Source organism: Elaeis guineensis, chromosome 2, assembly GCF_000442705.2.
Source record: "Elaeis guineensis isolate ETL-2024a chromosome 2, EG11, whole genome shotgun sequence".
In the NCBI taxonomy this organism is placed as follows: domain Eukaryota; kingdom Viridiplantae; phylum Streptophyta; class Magnoliopsida; order Arecales; family Arecaceae; genus Elaeis; species Elaeis guineensis.
This window is the reverse complement of record NC_025994.2, coordinates 87,697,403-87,716,667: the sequence shown is the minus strand read 5'-3', so window position 1 is coordinate 87,716,667 and position 19,265 is coordinate 87,697,403. Positions and strand designations below refer to the sequence as shown.

Genomic DNA, 19,265 nt, shown 5'->3' with positions numbered 1-19,265 from the left:
AGCCTCATCCTCCAATTCGAGGAATTACTTTAATTCCTTAATGGGTACTAGAATCCACACAGACTACACACGAGCCCAACTTTGGTTGGTTAACCCATGTGCATCTATGGGTAGGTTCTTAACCAGTTGTTTCTCTAAACAACTTCTAGTAATTGATTTTGCCCCGGAACCTAATCAGTAGGCTTTGGCCTCCACTGAAAAGATCTGGTTAGGTCCAACCATTAACATGACTTAATTTAGTGAATCAGACCAATAAATGATCAGGCCCGACTTTGGCCGGCCAACCTAACCACCATCGAAAAGACTCAATCAAATTATCATATTATGAATAATAATTTCATTAGCCAATGAGCACCAGGCCTTTGGGCCTCCAATGATCATTGAACTAATGGACTCATTATCATTCACTTAATGGGAGGCTATGACTTAGTTATCATTATAACTTAATCATTTTAGGGACCTAATAATTTTGAAGATTTTATTAAAGAATAGTAGAGAAAAAATCATCCAGCCAATTTCAATCCTCCCACTAACTTCACCAAGTCAGATTAAAAAAAAGATTTAATTAAAGCTGGCATTAGGAGCACCTAAATCAGTCACACTGATTTACCTAATGACATGGGTGAGCTCTAATCACCAAGTGATCTAATCAAAATCTAACTTACCAGATTGGCCAGGTAAGTGAGATCAGTGGTGGGGATTTGCCATTAACTCGTCAATGATCGAATCAATGCGAGTAGCTTCTGCTTAAGAACCACTGGTCAAAACTGCCGAACTTACCTTAGACACCAACCGGTTCATTAGTTTTAATTTTCATCAACTTAGTAAATAGGGCTCCACCGCATAGCCATGAATTAAGTCCATCTTGATCTAGTTAAAGACATGGACCCATTCAACTACAACTATTGAAGTTGAGTCTAGAGTATCCTTGACCTAATCTAATTCAACTTTTGATTAGATTTGACCAATTACTCCATTTAGTCTATTTTTTAAGCTAACCTTAGGTCTAACCCAATTATGGACCTAATTCATCTAACCCATTAACCCACAAGTTTATGCAATTGTCTTAGGTCTTAATTCACAATTCTAGACCTACTAGACAACACTTAATTCTTTTAATTAAGTACTTGGGCTGATGGGTCAGGATTTGGCATTTCGAAAATAATTTTTAAATTTTGAAAGATTTTATTTTTTGTTCACCAAATGTGTTGACTCATTTTACAAACGGGTCAGCACAATTCATAAACAGCAATCCTATTGCTCATTTCATAACAGAAAATAACTCAAAATAAATCATAAATTTTTTTTTAGATCTAATCTAACATATTCATGATAAATTTTATAATTAAGTCCTTTCGCTGCTTCATCGGTATGGGATATAATTGCATCGGCACCCCTACCGCCATAGGAGACCCCATCGAATGGGAAGAGAGGGCCTTTAAACACTACTTTTCTCCTATGACTGGACGGCCATGGCAACCAACCCAATTAGATTACTTGCTACTTGGATCAAGTATATCTAAATATATCAATTTCAAAATTTAAATTTTGAATTTCAAATTTCAAATTTGAGATTTCAACCAAATTTCAAATTTCGAATTTTCAATCTTTGAATTTTAAATTTTAAATTTTTAATTTCAAATTTTAAATTTGAGATTTCAACCAAATTTCAAATTTTAAATTTTAAATTTCAAATTTGAAACTTCTAACAAATTTTAAATTTCAAATTTCAATTTTTTTTTTTTGAATTTCGAATTTTGAATTTTGAATTTTAAATTTAAACTTATAGATTACACCTTAATCTACGCATGCATATGTATATCATATTCTAGAACCATGCTCTGATACCATTTGTAGCGAAAATTTAGTGCAGGGGTAAAATGGTAATTTTAAAACTTTTTCAAAATTACTATTTTACAGCAGAATTATTAATTAATCTCATTAATTAATACTAATTAACCCAACACTAGGATCTAAATATGATACAACAGCATGCATTTAAATTTGAAATTCAAATTTGAATCAGTAAACCTTTTACAGTACTGTGTTCAGAACACATCACCTTTTGTGGGTAGTCGATCATCGTAATTTGATCATTGTCGGGGGGCTCTGATCATCATATCGCAGCCACACAAATGTCTGACCTCTGCGGATCATCCACATGAAGCTCCCGTCTGATCAGCTCCTCACGAATGCTAGTTCGTGATTTCACCCTTTTGATGACAGATGTTGATCGAACTCCTTCGATCAATGTGTGCCGACTCTTCGGATGCTCTGGATTATTTGCACAGTTGCTTGAGAGGCTGATGGATCTCTTCCTAAAATTTGGTGGACTCACGACACTCGTGGCACACCAATCTCACTTCCCAAACCCTAGGTAGAAACCCTAGGGTACACACTAGGAACCCTGCGCTCAATTTTCTTTCTTTTCTTTCTTTTTCTCTCGGAAGGTTTTGGACCTTCACCTTGTGCACAAACTTTTCTCATGCTCCAAAGTTTCTCTCCTAAAATTTCTACGGACGTCTCACCTTTCTCCTCTTTTTAAAACAACGTCGAATGTGTCTTATCCGCGTGAGAGGATAAAGATAAGTGGTTACACATTTGAATTCAAATCAAATTTGAATTCAAATGCAAAACCAACTCATCCCTATCCACTTGTGCGTGAGAAGAGAAGGGGCGTGAGTTGATTTGTGCATGGAGAGTTTACATGAGAAATATTTTTTCGTATAAAATATGGGTCGCACAAGATAAGACCATGGCGCATGGATTAGTTGGTTGCTCATTCAAATTCAAACTTTCTTTTGAATTTGAATGGCCAACCAACTTATTTTTATCCAGATATTTGGTACACAAGGGTGGGCGTGGGATGGCTTTTGCGTGGAGAAAATTCATGAGAAGTTGCTTCTTGCGAATTTAAATATGCACAGAAGAAGTGAGGTGGCACAGGGAGAAAAGTCAAGGTGGTTTGAACCTAATTGAGCCAACCTAATCTAAATAGGTTAAGCACAATTAAAATAAATTAAATCTAACTTAATTAGGTTTAATTAGGCTCAATAAAATCTTAATCAAATCAGGAATTAACTAAACCTAACTCCTGATCAAATCAGGGACTAAACCACCTTAGCGATTAGGTCAACATTTAACCTAATCGGGTCAATCCAAACTGAATCCAATTCAATTGGACTCGATCCAAAAATAATTACTCAATCAAATTGAGTTAATTAGCGATCAAATCACTAATTAAATCTCTCATAAATATTGAGTCCAAATCTGATGGGCAATCAGGCATCAGAGACCATCGATATGAAACCCTGATCAAAGAGTTCAAATTTCAAATTCAAAATTTAAAATTCAAAATTTTGACCCCGGTACCCAAAATGTGTGGAACTCATGATCAGAGAATCTTAATTCTCAATCATAGAGTCTCAGACACATAAGACCCATAATCAGCCATCTGATCAGAAAGGAACCACTAATGTGTGTGACCCCGCAGGTTCGAATCTAAGTCGATAGCACAGGAACCAATTCCTGTACTAATCGAAGTGACCATCTAGCAATGGTACCCGATGATCGGATAGGTCGAATAATCGCAATCGCTATATTCAGAACCTACGTGAATATGGTTACCGTATAATTCATTCCTTTTGACCCCTGTGTTTAGGATGATTCAGGGTTAAACTGTCAACCCTGATGATATCATCCGAATCATGCTCAACTCAATTAGTCCTGTGACTCCTCACTAGGACTACCCTGGCCAAGATTTTGCTAAATTGAAACACGACTATACACAGCTCCTAAACTGGAGTGGTCAATCCCATCTTGACACACGCACCGACAAGTCAAGTACTTGACTATACCCAGCAGCCTTCCGTCATTGAATTAGAAATTCAGGTAGTCCAGTGCCTAAGTGCAGTGAGTTGCTTGCAAGTCATCGTGGCGGTCTCAGGTCGGAGGGACATTTATACCCATATCCCATCGGAGCAAATCTTGACAGCAGAAATAGCTCCGGAGTTGGTCACGTTCAGTGCAGATGTACCATTACATCTCACCTGTATGCCATAGGAGTGTCTCCACACTCTTTGGTTATGAGGACAACCAACCCATATGGCACACAACGACCTATGCTCGATAAACGTTGTCGTCTTTGGTAACAACGTATCATTTGATCGCGAACATGTTTAAGGACTAAGCGACAAATCCTCCTTTGTCGAGTCTAAATAGTCCTAAGAACTTCACCACAACACAGGAGTTCATTAGAAGATGAAACATTTATGATGAAAAAATATTAACATAATTTTTATTTATTTATAATTCATGTACTAATACAAAAGGAGCACAACCGTCAACAGACTGACAATTGGCTTTGGGACACTATTCTCAACATTCGGTTCATCAAGTTTTAGCTCCTGCTGCTGATCTACAAGACATCCAATCATCGGATCCTCATCATCAATAGCATAATCATCTATCATCGGATCCATATACTTTCCCCAAGCCCCGAGCCATCGGATCCCACTTTCTCGAGCCCCTGGCTGCCTCCTCGAGCTTCCATCCATCGGATCCCGAGCCCCTTGGTCGCCTCCTGCCTCTGGTCCCCCCTTTTCCCTACCGTCGGATCGGACTTCCTCGAGCCTCGGTCGCCTCCCCAAATGCCTCCCCCATCCACCTCCCCAAGCCCTCGACCATCGGATCTCGAGCCCCTTGGTCGCCTCTCACCTCCCCGAGCCCCCGACCCACCTTCCCCTGACTGCCATCGGTCTCCTTCTTTCTTCCCCAGCCTTTCGTTCTCCCCTTACATCCCCCCTCCCCACCTGGCCCTCAATTTTAATCTCCCCCATCGATGACCGACCAACCCCCCCTCTCCCCCTCTCTTGGTTCCTTGGCTCATGCATGCCAACATCCCCTCGGCATCCCTACGCCGCTTCCCTATTCCCACCGTCTGCCTGTCGGATTTTTTGCGTCGCATCCTCTCCTGATTCTCCAGCTCATGCCCTCCCCATCCACGTGCCACTGCCTCCCCCTTTGCCATCCCCGCATCGCTGAACTCCCTGTGCCACCGTTCCTTTGTCGAATCCAATCTCGTACTCACAGTCTGATAGCTATTTCGGCTCTGTTTTTTGTCAGGTCTTGATTTTTACCTATTGCTTTTTTGAACTCCTCTCTTGTTAGTGGATTTTAGATCTAAAAGCTTGTTTTTACTAGAATTTGGATGTGTTTATATCTAAATTTTGGATCTAATTATATATACGTTTAGAGTAATGAAGTAGGTAAGCATCGATCCTTTGATGATTTAATTTGGTGTAAAATTTGATATCTAATGATGTTTTTGGCAGATCGTTCTAATGAATATCATGCTATCTTTAAAATCTGTAGTTTTTTTATTGATCAATAGGATATTTATTCTTGATTTTTGAGATCATGTTGGCATCATTTTATCTTTGCGAATGTTCTTTAGTGTTATCATTGTAAATGTAGTTCTTTAGCACTATGATGGTGGCTATAAAATTTCTGCTCATATATTCTAAAGTTCGTCCAATTATCTTCTGAGAAATCAAAGATGGTTTCTATAGTCTTGTAGAGAGGGTAGTTGAGCAAATCTTAAGCATAGCTCTGGTGTTAGTAGTCGTTTGCAGTGGGTGTGGATAGTATTACTTTCTAGATGTTAATCTGTTACTGCAGCATCTGCATCAGCTTCTTAATTTTGATAAATAGTTCTTTTCTTGATTTTTGTTTAACATTAGAGAGTTAATATATAAAGGGTGTTTGGGATTATTTTTAGTTCCATGATGATAAGGACTGTATCATCTTTTGCATCGGATTTTGATTGCTCAATTGTCTATTTATGAATCTTCACTTCACTTCCAGGCACTTGAAATTTTATGATTTATTTAAATTATTATATTATTGTTAAAATTGAAACTACTTATCAAATATTTTCATTTTAGGCTCATGATGTTGAGTATATTTAAAAAAAAAATTTAGATATGAGTTTCCTACTCTACAAGTTGTATATTTAAATTTTTAACACCAACCAGAAACCATGATCTTCTTCGATGCTATTGTTATAAGTTATGAAATCCAGGATAAGATATCTACACAAATTCAACAATATACTTTTTGATATTATCATATTATGATTGTGAATTATGCAGTCCACTTGTCAGATTCCCTGCATCGAGTCCCCTCCCGATTCCCCGCCTCATGCCCCCCATCTTCTCCTCTTCTTCGTATACCTCTTCCTCCTCTATTGATAAGGCGAGGCAGCTTTAGAAGATCTGTTATTCTGCAGATAACTAGTATGCAACCATCATTAGATGGAAATGAGAAAAAGATAATGTGGGAGGGATCTTTTCCCCAGGTTGGCTTCTAAATTTTTTTCTCAAGATTGGCTGGGTTCTCTTTCTTGTTCTTCTTCTTGTCCTAGGTCTTCCAGATGGATAATGGAGGTGATGTTGTGCTTCCTGCGATCTTTTATATATTTTATCTTTAATACATCTTAATATTTTATTTTATAATTTTTTCATATAAAACATGCTCTATTATTCTTTTCAAAACTGCTTGAGTCCAGAAAGGAGATCTATGAGGTAAAAATTCAATCTAATTATCCAATCGATGGGTTGGGAGTGTCTATAGCTCCGTATCATTGAATAAAATATATAAGAATAATCTATTTGAGAATTGAAATAGTATATCGAAATATACGCTTTCATATTAACATATACACTTTTATATTGAAACTTATTAATAATATTTTATTTTTCTTCATTACAGGATACTGGGATATCCGGCTCTGATCCATCAGCTGCTGGAGAGAACGTACGAGAGCAGGAGGAGGATGAGGAGGATGATGGCAGGGGTTCGAGATTGAGCCATCGTCAGACCGGCTCTAGCTTGGTTGTGTTAGAATTAGATGTTCTAGGCCGCACGTATACTACATTGATGTTCCGACGATGTGGGGTCACTAGTGACCCTATAGTCACATGAAGCAATGTTCGACTCTCAGAGCAGACAAATCTATTAATAATTTTTTTTATTTATTTTAAATTTTTATATTTAGAAGCTTCATATGTTTAGGCTTGAGTCCGAAAAAAAGATATAGGGGATAAAATTTCAATCTAATCATCCAAACGATGGACTGAGAGTGTCTATAGCTTCATATCATTGAATAAAATATATAAGAATAATCTATTCGAGAATCAGAGTAGTATATCAAAATATACGTCTTCATATCGATATATATGCTTTTGTATCGAAACTTATTAATAATGCTTTATTTTTCTTTATTACAGGATGCTGGGACATCCAGCTCTCATCCATCAACTGCTGGAGAGGACGTACAGGAGCAGAAAAAAGATGAGGAAGACGATAAGAAAGATTTTGCATGATTTTTTTTTTTTGATGTGTATGTAATTTTGATACTTGTAAATAAGATTGTAAATGGGTTGGGTTGACCCGTGATCCGATATATTTAGACCCGATTCGAACCATTTTAAAAGACCCACAGGGTCGGGTTGGGTTCTAAAATTGAATCTATTCTATATTTTGGGTCAGGTCTAGATTTACTGAATTCCAACCCAACCCGACCCAATCCATTTAATTTTTTGAATCAATTTGGATCTTGTACTCAATAACTCGACTCGATCTGATCCGACCTGGATCCAGCACACGATCGGAGTGGGCATACCCAAGCTCCTAAGCCCGAGTCCGACTTGTCACCCAAATGGTCCAAACCCATTGGCCATCAGCCCAACTGGCTTTCTTCTCTTAAGTCTTGACCGACTCTCCCAATTTCCAATCCCAAATTGAAATCCCTCTCTGGCTCTCTCCCTCATTCGGTCATCCCTACTCCTCCTTCCCAATCGATCTTCCTTCTCCCTCTCCCCTACAAAACCTTAGATCTGGCGGTGGCGAAGGACTCGTTCTCTTCAACGACTGGTGACTTTGGCATTCAATGAGGCTGTGACATTGGCGTGCTCAGTGCTTCATCTAAAGGTGTACTCTTCTCCAAAACCTAGATGATAGATCTTATCTTCATCATTCACATGGCTCCGATCAAAGGAGATGGAGCAGTCGGAGCTCTGAAAGAGGTACCGTATCCTCATGTCCCAGATCGATAGGCCTCGCCGCCATGGTGGCGGGGTTTGGTATGACCCCCTTAGCTCCGCCCTCAACTTCAATGAGGGCGACAATGATAGCGAAGATTCCGTGACATTCTAGTACCGAAAATTCCCTCCACATCTCCTGGTGTCGTCGGCTCCGACGTCAGGGATGAGATAGGGTTTTTCCTCTATTTTTTTATTCTTAAATTATTTAGTCATCCGGGATGATGGTGGGGTTTGTCAATGGAATCACTGCACACAATTTCACGAAACCATTGATCGAACGGTCCAACTGACCGTCAACAAAATTGAAGTAGAACATTTTCTTTTTTTATTTGAGTATGTTAGCTGCTTAGTCTGATGGAATTAGGTAGTTAGAATGGGATGAGAAACTTGAAAATCTTGAAGTTTTATCATGTTGAGTTTTCAGATCCGGTCCAACCCGAACCGGACCTGCATTTCATGGATTGGGGTCGAGTTAACTATGGACCCGATCCGATTCGAATGACTTGATGGGTCCAAAAATTTAGCCATGAACTCGACCCGATCCGACTCGATCTTCTATTGAACTAGATCTGGATCCAATATCAAGATCCGATCAAAAAATCAGATCGAACCAGGATCACTCATGATCCAATCCGACCCAACCCATTTACATCCCTACTTGTAAAGCAACATAAATTTATAAAATTATATAATTTATACTTTTAATATAATATAATCAATTTTATATTTATGATTGTACTAAATAATTATTATTTTATTTATAATAAATTTTAAAAAATATTATTGCTTGTTAATGTGATTAAAACATATTTTAAAATATTTATTAAAAAATTATTAGCGACCGCAGTAGCAACGATAATGACCGTCACTAATAATTTTTAATAATTTAATTAAAAAAATTAAAATTATTAGCTGTGATTTTTATCGTTCATACCATCGCTAATTACTGTTATTAGCGATGACGAATTTGTCATCGCTAATAATGATAATTAATGATAAGATTATTTTTATTGAATTTTTAGAACGACAAAATGATTATTAGCGACGGCAGTTATCCGTCGCTAATAATCTATTTTTTTTATAGAGTCAAATCTTTTCAAACTCAGTAACCTCTTTTGATTTACATGGACAGTGGCTATCGCTAATAGCTTGTTTTTTTATAGTGCCCAAATCTTTCCTAAATCAGCAACCTCCTTTGATTTATACATGATAGACCAGCCGTTGAAGTGATTTAGAATATTAGATGCCACCTAAGCAGGGAAAGAGGCTGCGTGAAGGAAGAGTGTAACATTATGCTCTCTCCAACATAACCATGCCACCACAACCATCAGCATTAGAATGATTGGTTGAAGTACCGAGGAGGAAGAAAATGCCGAGAAGGACCAAATCTCAAAAGCCCAATTACATTGAGCTTCTTAAGTATCTTATCACTATTTTTTTTCCCAAAAAAATATAATCCTGTAACTTTAGATCCAAGAGTCTGCAACACGTTTCACGGGCTAGTCAATCCAAAGAACTCAATTCCCCCAACCTAACGAGAAGATATTCATTGCAACAGTGATACCATGTCAAAGTTGTCACAACCTAATTAAAAATCGAAAATCGATGGCTAGTATGTGGTATCATTCATGAGAATCGGTGAAATATAAGATACTCGATGAAATACAGACGTTTTTATTGGGCTGTGATAAGTTTGACGTGGTATCACCATTGCAACGGATATTTTCTCCAACCCAACTAAGTTCCATCAAACTCAACCAAATCTGACCCTAATTGAGCTAACCACTTGGTTCGTACACGTTTGGTCATCAATTAATGCAACTCGGATCCAACGAATCTATTAAAGACAAATGCTACTTTAAGATTTGTAAGTAATGGATTATACTTGCTTGTGACGAGAAAATATTCGATGCAATGGTGATATCACGCCACCGTTATAATAAATCAATGAAAATTGAAAATGTATGAAATACACGGAATAGTATGAGAGAGAATCAATGCAATACATGATAATCGATGAGATATGAAGGTTTTCGTTGATTTGTTATAAATTTGATATGATACCACCGTTGCAACGAATATTTTTTCACTTATGATGTTTCTTGCGGCAACGTGGTGGTTGGCCCATGCGATGCGGGGGAAATTGGCAAGGGAGTTGGTCCATAGAATCCACACTCACCAAGTTGGTTACATGTATCCCTCACAGCATACAACAGGAATGGATATAAATACTTGTATTTGTTTCAATTTTTTTTTTAATAGTTTTCGTGGGAATGTATGCTTCCAGCCCTCAACAATTAGCATTATCGCATCCGTAGTTTTTTTGAAGGATCAGTCTAGATAAGGGTGTATGCAAGCAAGATCAGCCTTGGTGCTGTAGTTGGCCCAAACCTAGACTAGGAATGAAACCAGTAGTCCCAGGCTTGCAAGTTTTAATCCAACTCTCACCCACCCCACCTTGCTCCAGAACAAGGGTTATAGATTTCGCATAAAAGCATGATCGGTCTTCCTTGGAGATGTTGACGGTTGGATCATGCTCTGCACCTTGATCTTCCTGTGAGATATTGATCATTGGATCGAGCTTTGCACAGCTCTCAAAGCAATCCGAACGTTAATCGTTCATCCATTTGCATAGATCTCCAAGCGACAACTGCGTGAGATCCATAAAAAATTTAAAAAAAATAAAAAATAAAAAAAGAAAGAAAAAGAACCCTAGTCCTATCCCTGGACTGTACCCAGATTTCTATGTCGTGTAGTGATTGGCTGCAACACTTTTGAGGCTTATCTTCTTGGGCTCGTGCCCAGCGCCAAGATGGGAATTTTCATGCCACATGGTCTGGCCTACTCCATCCACCTATGGTAATGCATCCCCTATGATCAATCTGCATATGATGAACGTTGTCTATGTCTTGTGATTAATAACTCCCCATACAGCATCCTCATGGCATGCATGTCTGCTTACTAACTCCCCATTTCAGACATTGATCAAGTTTTTGAATCAGATAATAGAAAATTTAATTTACAAGGGTGACATGATACACCTTATGCTTCATTCAATGTTCGTAAGTAACACATTTTTAAAATGCATGTGATGATACCAGGGAAATGCTGTCTTCGCCTTCCAATTTTTCAGAAGAAAGAGGATGCGATGCATGTGATGATAAGCAAACAATAGAGGTCATGTACATGAATATTCCATCTTGGCTGGTTGGTCATCATTTGTACGCGTATTGTTCTTTCTTGCGACACTCTAGAAATGCATGAGTTCACAAATTTGTTTTCGTACCATTTTCCAGGAAGAACTGCTTCACATGTCGATTTGTATTATCTTGATATTGTATCGAAGAATTTGAGGATACACAGGGTTTATATCCTTACTATATTCTATGATGGACTTACCTTATACCTATCATTTAGGCATATAGGAAACAATGAAAGATTGCTTCCATTAAAAAGGGGAAGTGCATTCAACAATATAAAAGCAGCACAAAGATGGACCGATTAAGTTGGTCGTTTGGAAATTTGTTGAAAATGTGTTGACAAAATCAAAAGAGAACACCACATTTTTGCTCACAAATGAAATCTAGTATCCAAAAAAAATTGTGTCATGAAAAATTTTAAAATTCTATCTGCAATCATAATTAAATTAAAATATTGAAATAGCAAAATTGTCCATTACCAGTATTATATTATGTGCCGTCGGACAACGTCATCAGAACAACCAATGCAAATGTATCATTCTCTAACAAATAATACACAGATACATATAACAATTGCTGTGTTAATCATGCAGAGGTCTGTAGTTGTTGTGATTAAGTTGTAACTTTGGAGATCCAATTGAGGTATGTAGCACACAACATGGTTTTGATAAATGACTTTACAGAGCAGCTAAAACCATAGTGTTTGTAACATTGCTTGTATTCATATGTAAGACCTTTTCTAACATCAAGGGATTCCACAGTCCACACCCTGTCATTATTAACAAATGGAACGTATTACAAGGAAAATTGGAATGATGATAAAAGTTTTGGCATCTCCAAGAGATATCTCTTGTTCTTTTCCAGTCAATCACCACAAGCCGCTTGGTGAGTTGCGAGGTACTTGCCATTAGTATGGTAGAGGTATGATGACCCTTTTGGGAGGCATGATTCAGTGGGAGACTTTGCTGCCAGGATCTGCGGTGAGGTGCCTCTTCATCATGGCAGCAGACAGGGGACAGCTGGGAATGCTACCTTTGTGTTATGTTCTCCAATTTACCAGCCCAAGACCATGGATTCACTATTATAATAATACATAGATCAAGCGAATCTCTGAGACAAACTAAAATAGTCTCCAATCTATCTCAGCCTATCAACAGAGCTTGAAAATTTATATTTGAGAGTAATTCACATTAGAGAATCCAGAATTCGGAAGAAATGTGAATTGAGGGAGAAAAAATTTCAGGTTATCATGCATGACAAAATTTTCCAATTTTGTTTCTTTATATCAGATTATTTGGCTATTGCAAGCATTTGGTATCTCTATCATGAATTGCAATGCAAAATTCACGTCTTACATCTTGAAAAATTTTCTGATGATAATATATATATATATATATTGAAGTATGACCTCTTTTGATCATGCTTCTGTCTTCTTATGCATAATGTTTATATTATTTTCTTTATAATTATTCTTTAGCTGTTGTAATTTTTCAGCTTTCCTCGGTCGGCAAAATCAAAAAATTGTAATATAGAGAAAGCCAAGAAAAAACAATTAGTATGGATATCAAGTGACACCTGCTAAAAAATTGAATTTATAATTTCATGAATAACGAATTTACCAATGATACTTATGAATACTTTTTTGACCCGCATGGCTACTGAAAACTCACAGACAAAACTTACTTTCAGCAATTTAAAGATAATGCAGATTAAAGTACTGAACGCAATGCTTTTTATGACACACAGACATGCTTCTGTTTCTACTAATCCCATGCCCATAAATTTCATTAAGATCATCAATTCAATTTTTACTAACAATTAGGCTTGGACCCAGCGATGACCTTCCCACAGCTCAGAAGTCTGATAGGTGAATTTTAGTCTCATAAAATCCACTCCCCATGCTTCAACTTGATCAAGCCCAGGTGACTGTTAGTTCTTTTAAATTAGCATTTTTCACCTAAGAACATTCCAATAGATTTTAGTTCAGATCAAGTACAGTACTGGAAAAAAAAAAATCACCATGGTAAAGCTAAAATCTCTACAGGACATACTTGACATGTACTTCAGGGGTTTTCCATAGCCTAAGTCCTTTTTAAATCCTCGTTGGCTCAAACCCAAAAAGAAAAGAACGAGATATTTGATCAGAGCAATTCTACAAGATCAAGACCACCGGAACGATCAAAACTCGGTGACAGAATTGAAGCCGTAATGCTATACACCGAGGTGATGTCATGCTTGTGCGAAGTGACGACCCGACTCGGTGGTGGTTGGTTCTAAGTTGGTGGGTGTGTTTTGATGGCTCTTGTTTGGTCTCTGTAGCAATTAATAGCGGGAAGATAGCAAGGGAGATGGAGATGTGTGATTATAAGGGCATGCCCCCTGCTTTGGCACGCCATCTATTTCGATATCATATTAATAATGTTCTTGTCTTCCTTTTCTTGACGACGATGATGATGGCCAGTGGCACGCTCACTCTCGTCTCCTCACCCATTCTCGCCCCTTTTGCCAAGGCATATCCACTATCCTCTCTCTCTCTCTAAAATCTTCACGAGCTTGCTTTTCTTTCTCATATTTCCTGCACCATCATCATGCAAAGCAATCATGCATCATCATCGATATGCACATACATCAACAATTTAACATTTACTGTTTGGCAGCGAGTTATTCCCTAACATGACGGACTTCTAACGGCTCATACACTTCCAATGTGGTCCTAGTTTTAATTATCTGCGGCAACCTTAATTTTAAGGCTGCCAATGGAGGAGTGGAGTAGTGTTGGTATCTTTTTATGGGTTTAATTCATGATTGAAATTGAAAGTATATTTAGTTGGAAAGAATTAGAATCTAAGAATGAGAATACATAACTTTCATTTTAATTATTTAATTGGTTAGAATTATATTTCCATTCCGATCTTATAGAAGAATTGGTATGCTGCAATCCTCAAAATATAACCTTTACTTTTCTTAGAATTCAAATTTTATTTCAATTTCGATTTTCGTGAAAATATTGTCATTCCAATCTCCATTCAAATCTATTTCAATTTTGATTCTAATTTTAGTTTTAGTTACAAATCAAATATGCCTGAAATAGATTAAAATAGTAATCCGAACAATCATATTCCCTGATAGATTAGATTCGCAAGTAAATCAGAATTGGAATCTAAAAAAGATTTTATTATTCTAAAAGAGTAAGAATTAAATTTTGAGAATTATGACACTTCCATTACCTTAAAATGAAAATGAGGCTGAAACCCAACCAAGCATCCCCTTACTTCCGTTATATCCATTCCGGAGTTCGATCCAATACGTCCTAAAGGATCTAGTAAGATGAAATCTGCAAACGTGGTGGGTTTTGACGTAACGGCCGTTACTCTCGACGTTTCTGCCTGCGATGTTTTGCCGAGGAATTTGTGGGGTGAACTAAATCCGCTGCGATCCGAGTGTCAGGCGAGGCAGGGGATGGATATCGTTATCATCACGGCCATGATGACCGTCACAAAACGCCGCGCGGTCGCGGCCGATCCCCGAGAAATCTCTCGCCCACGCGCAGCAGGCGCCTCGAATCAACCTCAGAACCCGGGCTCTCTTTTCTTTCCACCCCTCCCCAGTACCCATGCATTCCCCGCACGTTTCCTTTCCACTTCTCCCCCCGCCTCCCTTCCCTCCATCCTTCCCAACTTGACGCCTGCCCCCTCTCCTACTTAAATAAATCTTATAGAATCGAGCACACCAACAAGCCCCACAGCTTTGTTTTATCATCTCCAGGGAAACAGTATAATTAATGATAAAAATCTATCTCATTCCAAACGCTTGAAATCATACCTCCTTGTCGATTCCGCTGCCAACGCCACTCCCTCACTCTCCTTATATTCCAACCCACCTCTCCACCCCTGCTTCACTTTCCTTTCTTTCTTTCTTTCTTTCTCCCACTGCTAAATTGATAACTTGGTATCACTTTTTCTAGTGTTCTCGTTCCCCTGTCCTTGGAAGTCAGAATAGAAAGGAGGGAGCGGTCCTCTGGGTTCTGCTCTTTCGGCACTGGTTTTTGTTTGGTCGAGGGAAATGGGTGATATCTCGAGCTCTAATGGGAAAGGGAATGGGAGTGGGAATGGAATTCATGGAGAGGGTACGAGGAAGAATTGTTGGTATGAAGAAGAGATTGCACAGAACTTGAGATGGTGTTATGCTCTCAATAGGTATTTTGCATGTATTTTTATCATCTGTCTTTCTTTGTTTTTTTTTTAATATGTGATATATACACTTGCAGAAAGTCTTATATGTTGCAATCACCAAAAAAAAAAAAAAAAAAAAAAAAGGAAGAAGTCCCATATGTTGCCTTGGAAACATGGAGGAGTTTCTTTTCCGGTTTTTTTTAATGCTTTAGCGGTGCACTTTCCCTGAGAGGGGAGAAGGGAACAAAAAGGAGTGGCTTTTTGCTTGGTGGTTTTGTAGCAGTTGCTGTTGCTTTTTGGACGCATGCTATTATAATTATTACAATGAGGGCTATTAATATGTCGGAATGGCCTATGTTTTCCTTTCACTTATTTTCTCTAGTTCTTTTTCTGCAAATAATCTGCTTTTCCGAAGTAAAAGTTTGTTTTCTTCTGAAAGAGAGGATTAAAATTTCCAGTGCTCAACCACCCTAGTGAACAACAACATAAAAAGAAAAAAGAATAGTAAAAGGCATTATTTTTGCATAAAGAAAATTCGTTAATTTGACTTTTTTTTTTTCCTAAATGTTCTTATTGTCAGCATCTTGCACACTGGAGCTACTCGATATCAGGACATTGCTTTGCTGGACACAAAACCCTTTGGAAAGGTCTGTACAGAGAATTAAACGGTTGTACTAATTTTTATTCTAGAATATATACCTCTTATACACATTAAAAAAAGTATATCTCTTAGGTTCCTTTTCTTTTTTAAAAAAAGGAATTTCAGTTTCTTTCCCTATTTCTTGCAGGCTTTAGTAATAGATGGAAAGCTTCAGAGTACGGAGATAGATGAATTTATCTACCATGAATCCCTTGTTCATCCAGCTCTTCTGCACCACCCAAAGTACCCTTTTTTTTAATTATTTTTTTCTTTCTCATACAAAAGGGAAACTTTAGTACTACCTTTTTTTCTAATATAATTGAGATAGAATGACACGAGATCATCTTGTACAGTCCCAACATGATTTTTATAATGGGTGGAGGAGAAGGTTCCACTGCAAGAGAGATCCTGAGGCACAGGACAGTGGAGAGGGTAGTCATGTGTGACATAGATGAGGTAAAAATGTTAGCTTTATGTTACCAAAACTCAGTCTTTTCAGTTATTGCAGGAAATTCTATCACTGTAATATATCTTATAGATTGCAAAATTCATTTTTGGGATTGGATTTGTTTATACTATTTCATGTGACATAAAATTAGTATTTTAGGTTTTCTCGTAGGCTAATAAGTTTTATTCTCAAGTGGGCATCTGCACTAGTATCTGCATCAGTGATAGCTTTTTTATGCAGTCTTTTGCAGAATTTATGTGATCTCTCTCTCTCTCTCTCTCTCTTTTGTGGTATACATTTTCTAGTCTCCTTAATTTAACACCTAGTTCAAGACTATTCAACAATATCTTTTTTATTTTCCCTATCTCATGGATTGGGCTCGTGGATGTGTCGGCCGGACAACTGAAATTTATTTTCTTAACTTGCGTTGCGGTTGGTCGTTCAGAATCACTGGCTAAGGCTATATATGCTGTTGCTACAGTATTTTTGTTTTATTTAAATTTGTCTTCGTGGCAGGAAGTGGTAGACTTTTGCAAATCACACTTGGTTGCTAACAGAGATGCTTTCTTCGATTCAAGACTTCAAGTCGTCATCAACGATGCTCGGTAATCTCACATCCTGATGTAAATAGTAATTTCTCTAATTTTTAAGGGCAGACCACAAACCTATTCTAGTGTAGAAGATTTGCAACTACTTGTTCAGGAAAAAGAAAAAGAAGGAGAAAAAAGAAGATATGTTCCAGTGTTCTAGTTTATGATCTCACGTAGAATTCAATGTCCTTGCAGCTAAGATCTCATCTTTTGAGTGACTTATGGCTAGTTTGGTAGGGATACCAGTATGATCAACAATGGATAGTTTGTTATGTTAGCTTCAGAATTTTCTAATCAATAACCAATGGCAAATACAGAGCTCAGCTGGAGAAGAGTAAGGATCAGTTTGATGTGATCATAGGAGACCTGGCCGATCCCCTCGAGGGAGGTCCATGTTACCAACTCTACACCAAATCCTTCTACGAATCAACAGTCAAACCTAGGCTAAATGATGGTGGCATCTTTGTGACACAGGTATGTGTTGGAAGCCATGATGGACTCACCTCTGATAAAATCCTCCATGACTATATGAATACATTGACTTTTTTCTTAATGCAGGCAGGGCCAGCAGGAGTCTTTACACATACGGAGGTCTTCTCTTGTATCTACAACACACTGAGACATGTTTTCAGATGTATGTAGTGATGAGAGCCACTCAACCAGCAATTAGACTTCATCTTGGGGTGCTCTGAATTGTTTCTCTTCTCTTTTAGAGCTTCCGCATTAACTTGGAGAATTGCTGTTTTGTGTGCAGATGTTGTGGCCTACTCGGCTCATATCCCTTCCTATGCTGACACTTGGGGCTGGGTCATGGTAGGACATATACATATAACCATATCTTCCATCTCATTCTCCACACCCTCATTTGTGGCTAATTTGGTTTAATGTGTTCAAGGCTTATTAGTATCCTTAGCTGGCTTCTTCAAGTTGCAAAGCCCATAATTGGGATCATCCTTTCATTGAATGATGATTCATGGCGATATTTTTTCGACTAATGGGAACTTTTAGCATAATCATTCGCATGTATATGGAGAATTATCTCTAAATAGGGTGTGAAATATGCAGGCATCTGATTGTCCATTTACAGTGGATGCGGAGGAATTTGATGTGAGGATCAGAAAAAGAATTAAAGGAGAGAACAGATATCTTGATGGCAAGACCTTTGCATCTGCCGCAATCTTAAGCAAAGCTGTTAGGAAATCGTGAGACTCTTGTCCTTCTCCTTATAACCTGCACTATTAAGTTATCAGAAATATTTATCTGATTGGTTTGGGTTGGCAGCTTAGAAAAAGAAACTCAAGTGTACACAGAGCACACAGCTAAGTTCATCTACGGTCATGGTACCTGTCCCAATTTCCAGTCAGGATAGAAGGTTGCGAGTATGGCGGGTGACGATGGAGAGATCTTGGATTTATGGGCCAAATACTAAAAGCTCTTTTTGTAATGTAGCTAGACATTGTCATTCGATGGAATAGTTCATGCAAATACTGCTTTATGTTTCACTAATTTATGGAAATTTTAGTTTATGGGATAATTGTAATTGATGCCTTCTATCCAGTACCTGCAATTTGTCCAAATGTTCATAAACTGATGGGGACTGTAGAAGTGTGAGTATGCATGCATGCTCTATGGCTGCTTAAAGCCACAGGTACCCAGCATTATTCTAGTTGCTAATGAACCTTGCAAGGTTGGGGATTGTAGAAGCGCAAGCATACCAATGCAAGCTGTATAATTGTTTAAAGCCACAGGCTCCTGGCGTTAATGTAGTTGCTAATGAACCTTATAAGCTTAGAGGGGACTGTAAAAATGTGAGTACAAATGTGTCCTATAATTGTTTAAAGCCACAGGTATATGCAGCATTGATGTAGTTGCTAATGAAACTGGTAAGCTTACAGGGGACTAAAGAAAATGTGAGTGCAAATGCATGTTCAATAGTTGTTTAAAGCCACAGGTACCCAATATTAATGTAGTTGCTAATGAACCTTACAAGCTAACAGGGTGGTGCCTGGAATACTGCCCGTAGCTCGTACTGTTCCATATCCAAGATTCTACAAAGGTGTAATTCTAGGGAGCAACATATTGTGGATGTGTTGTGGGGTACTTGAACTGT

At 38.0% G+C, this 19,265-nt stretch overlaps 1 protein-coding gene across 1 annotated transcript; it reads left to right on the top strand.

Moving 5' to 3' along the window:
- The first annotated feature begins 15,172 nt into the window (after positions 1-15,172).
- Positions 15,173-18,689, top strand: LOC105055022 (thermospermine synthase ACAULIS5). Its single transcript, XM_010936715.2, has 10 exons — positions 15,173-15,501; positions 16,058-16,124; positions 16,266-16,360; positions 16,471-16,573; positions 17,082-17,170; positions 17,473-17,629; positions 17,714-17,789; positions 17,910-17,968; positions 18,221-18,357; positions 18,437-18,689. Exons 1-10 carry the CDS (start codon positions 15,368-15,370, stop codon positions 18,522-18,524), a joined length of 1,005 nt encoding a protein of 334 aa, XP_010935017.1. The 5' UTR covers positions 15,173-15,367; the 3' UTR covers positions 18,525-18,689.
- The last annotated feature ends 576 nt before the right edge of the window (positions 18,690-19,265 follow it).

Excerpts from the sequence above, each read along its gene's own strand:
- LOC105055022 (XM_010936715.2), top strand. The coding sequence starts at position 15,368 with ATGGGTGATATCTCGAGCTCTAATGGGAAAGGGAATGGGAGTGGGAAT. Across the intron at positions 16,125-16,265 it reads ACACAAAACCCTTTGGAAAG|GCTTTAGTAATAGATGGAAA; the intron begins GTCTGTACAGAG and ends TATTTCTTGCAG. Across the intron at positions 16,361-16,470 it reads GCTCTTCTGCACCACCCAAA|TCCCAACATGATTTTTATAA; the intron begins GTACCCTTTTTT and ends CATCTTGTACAG.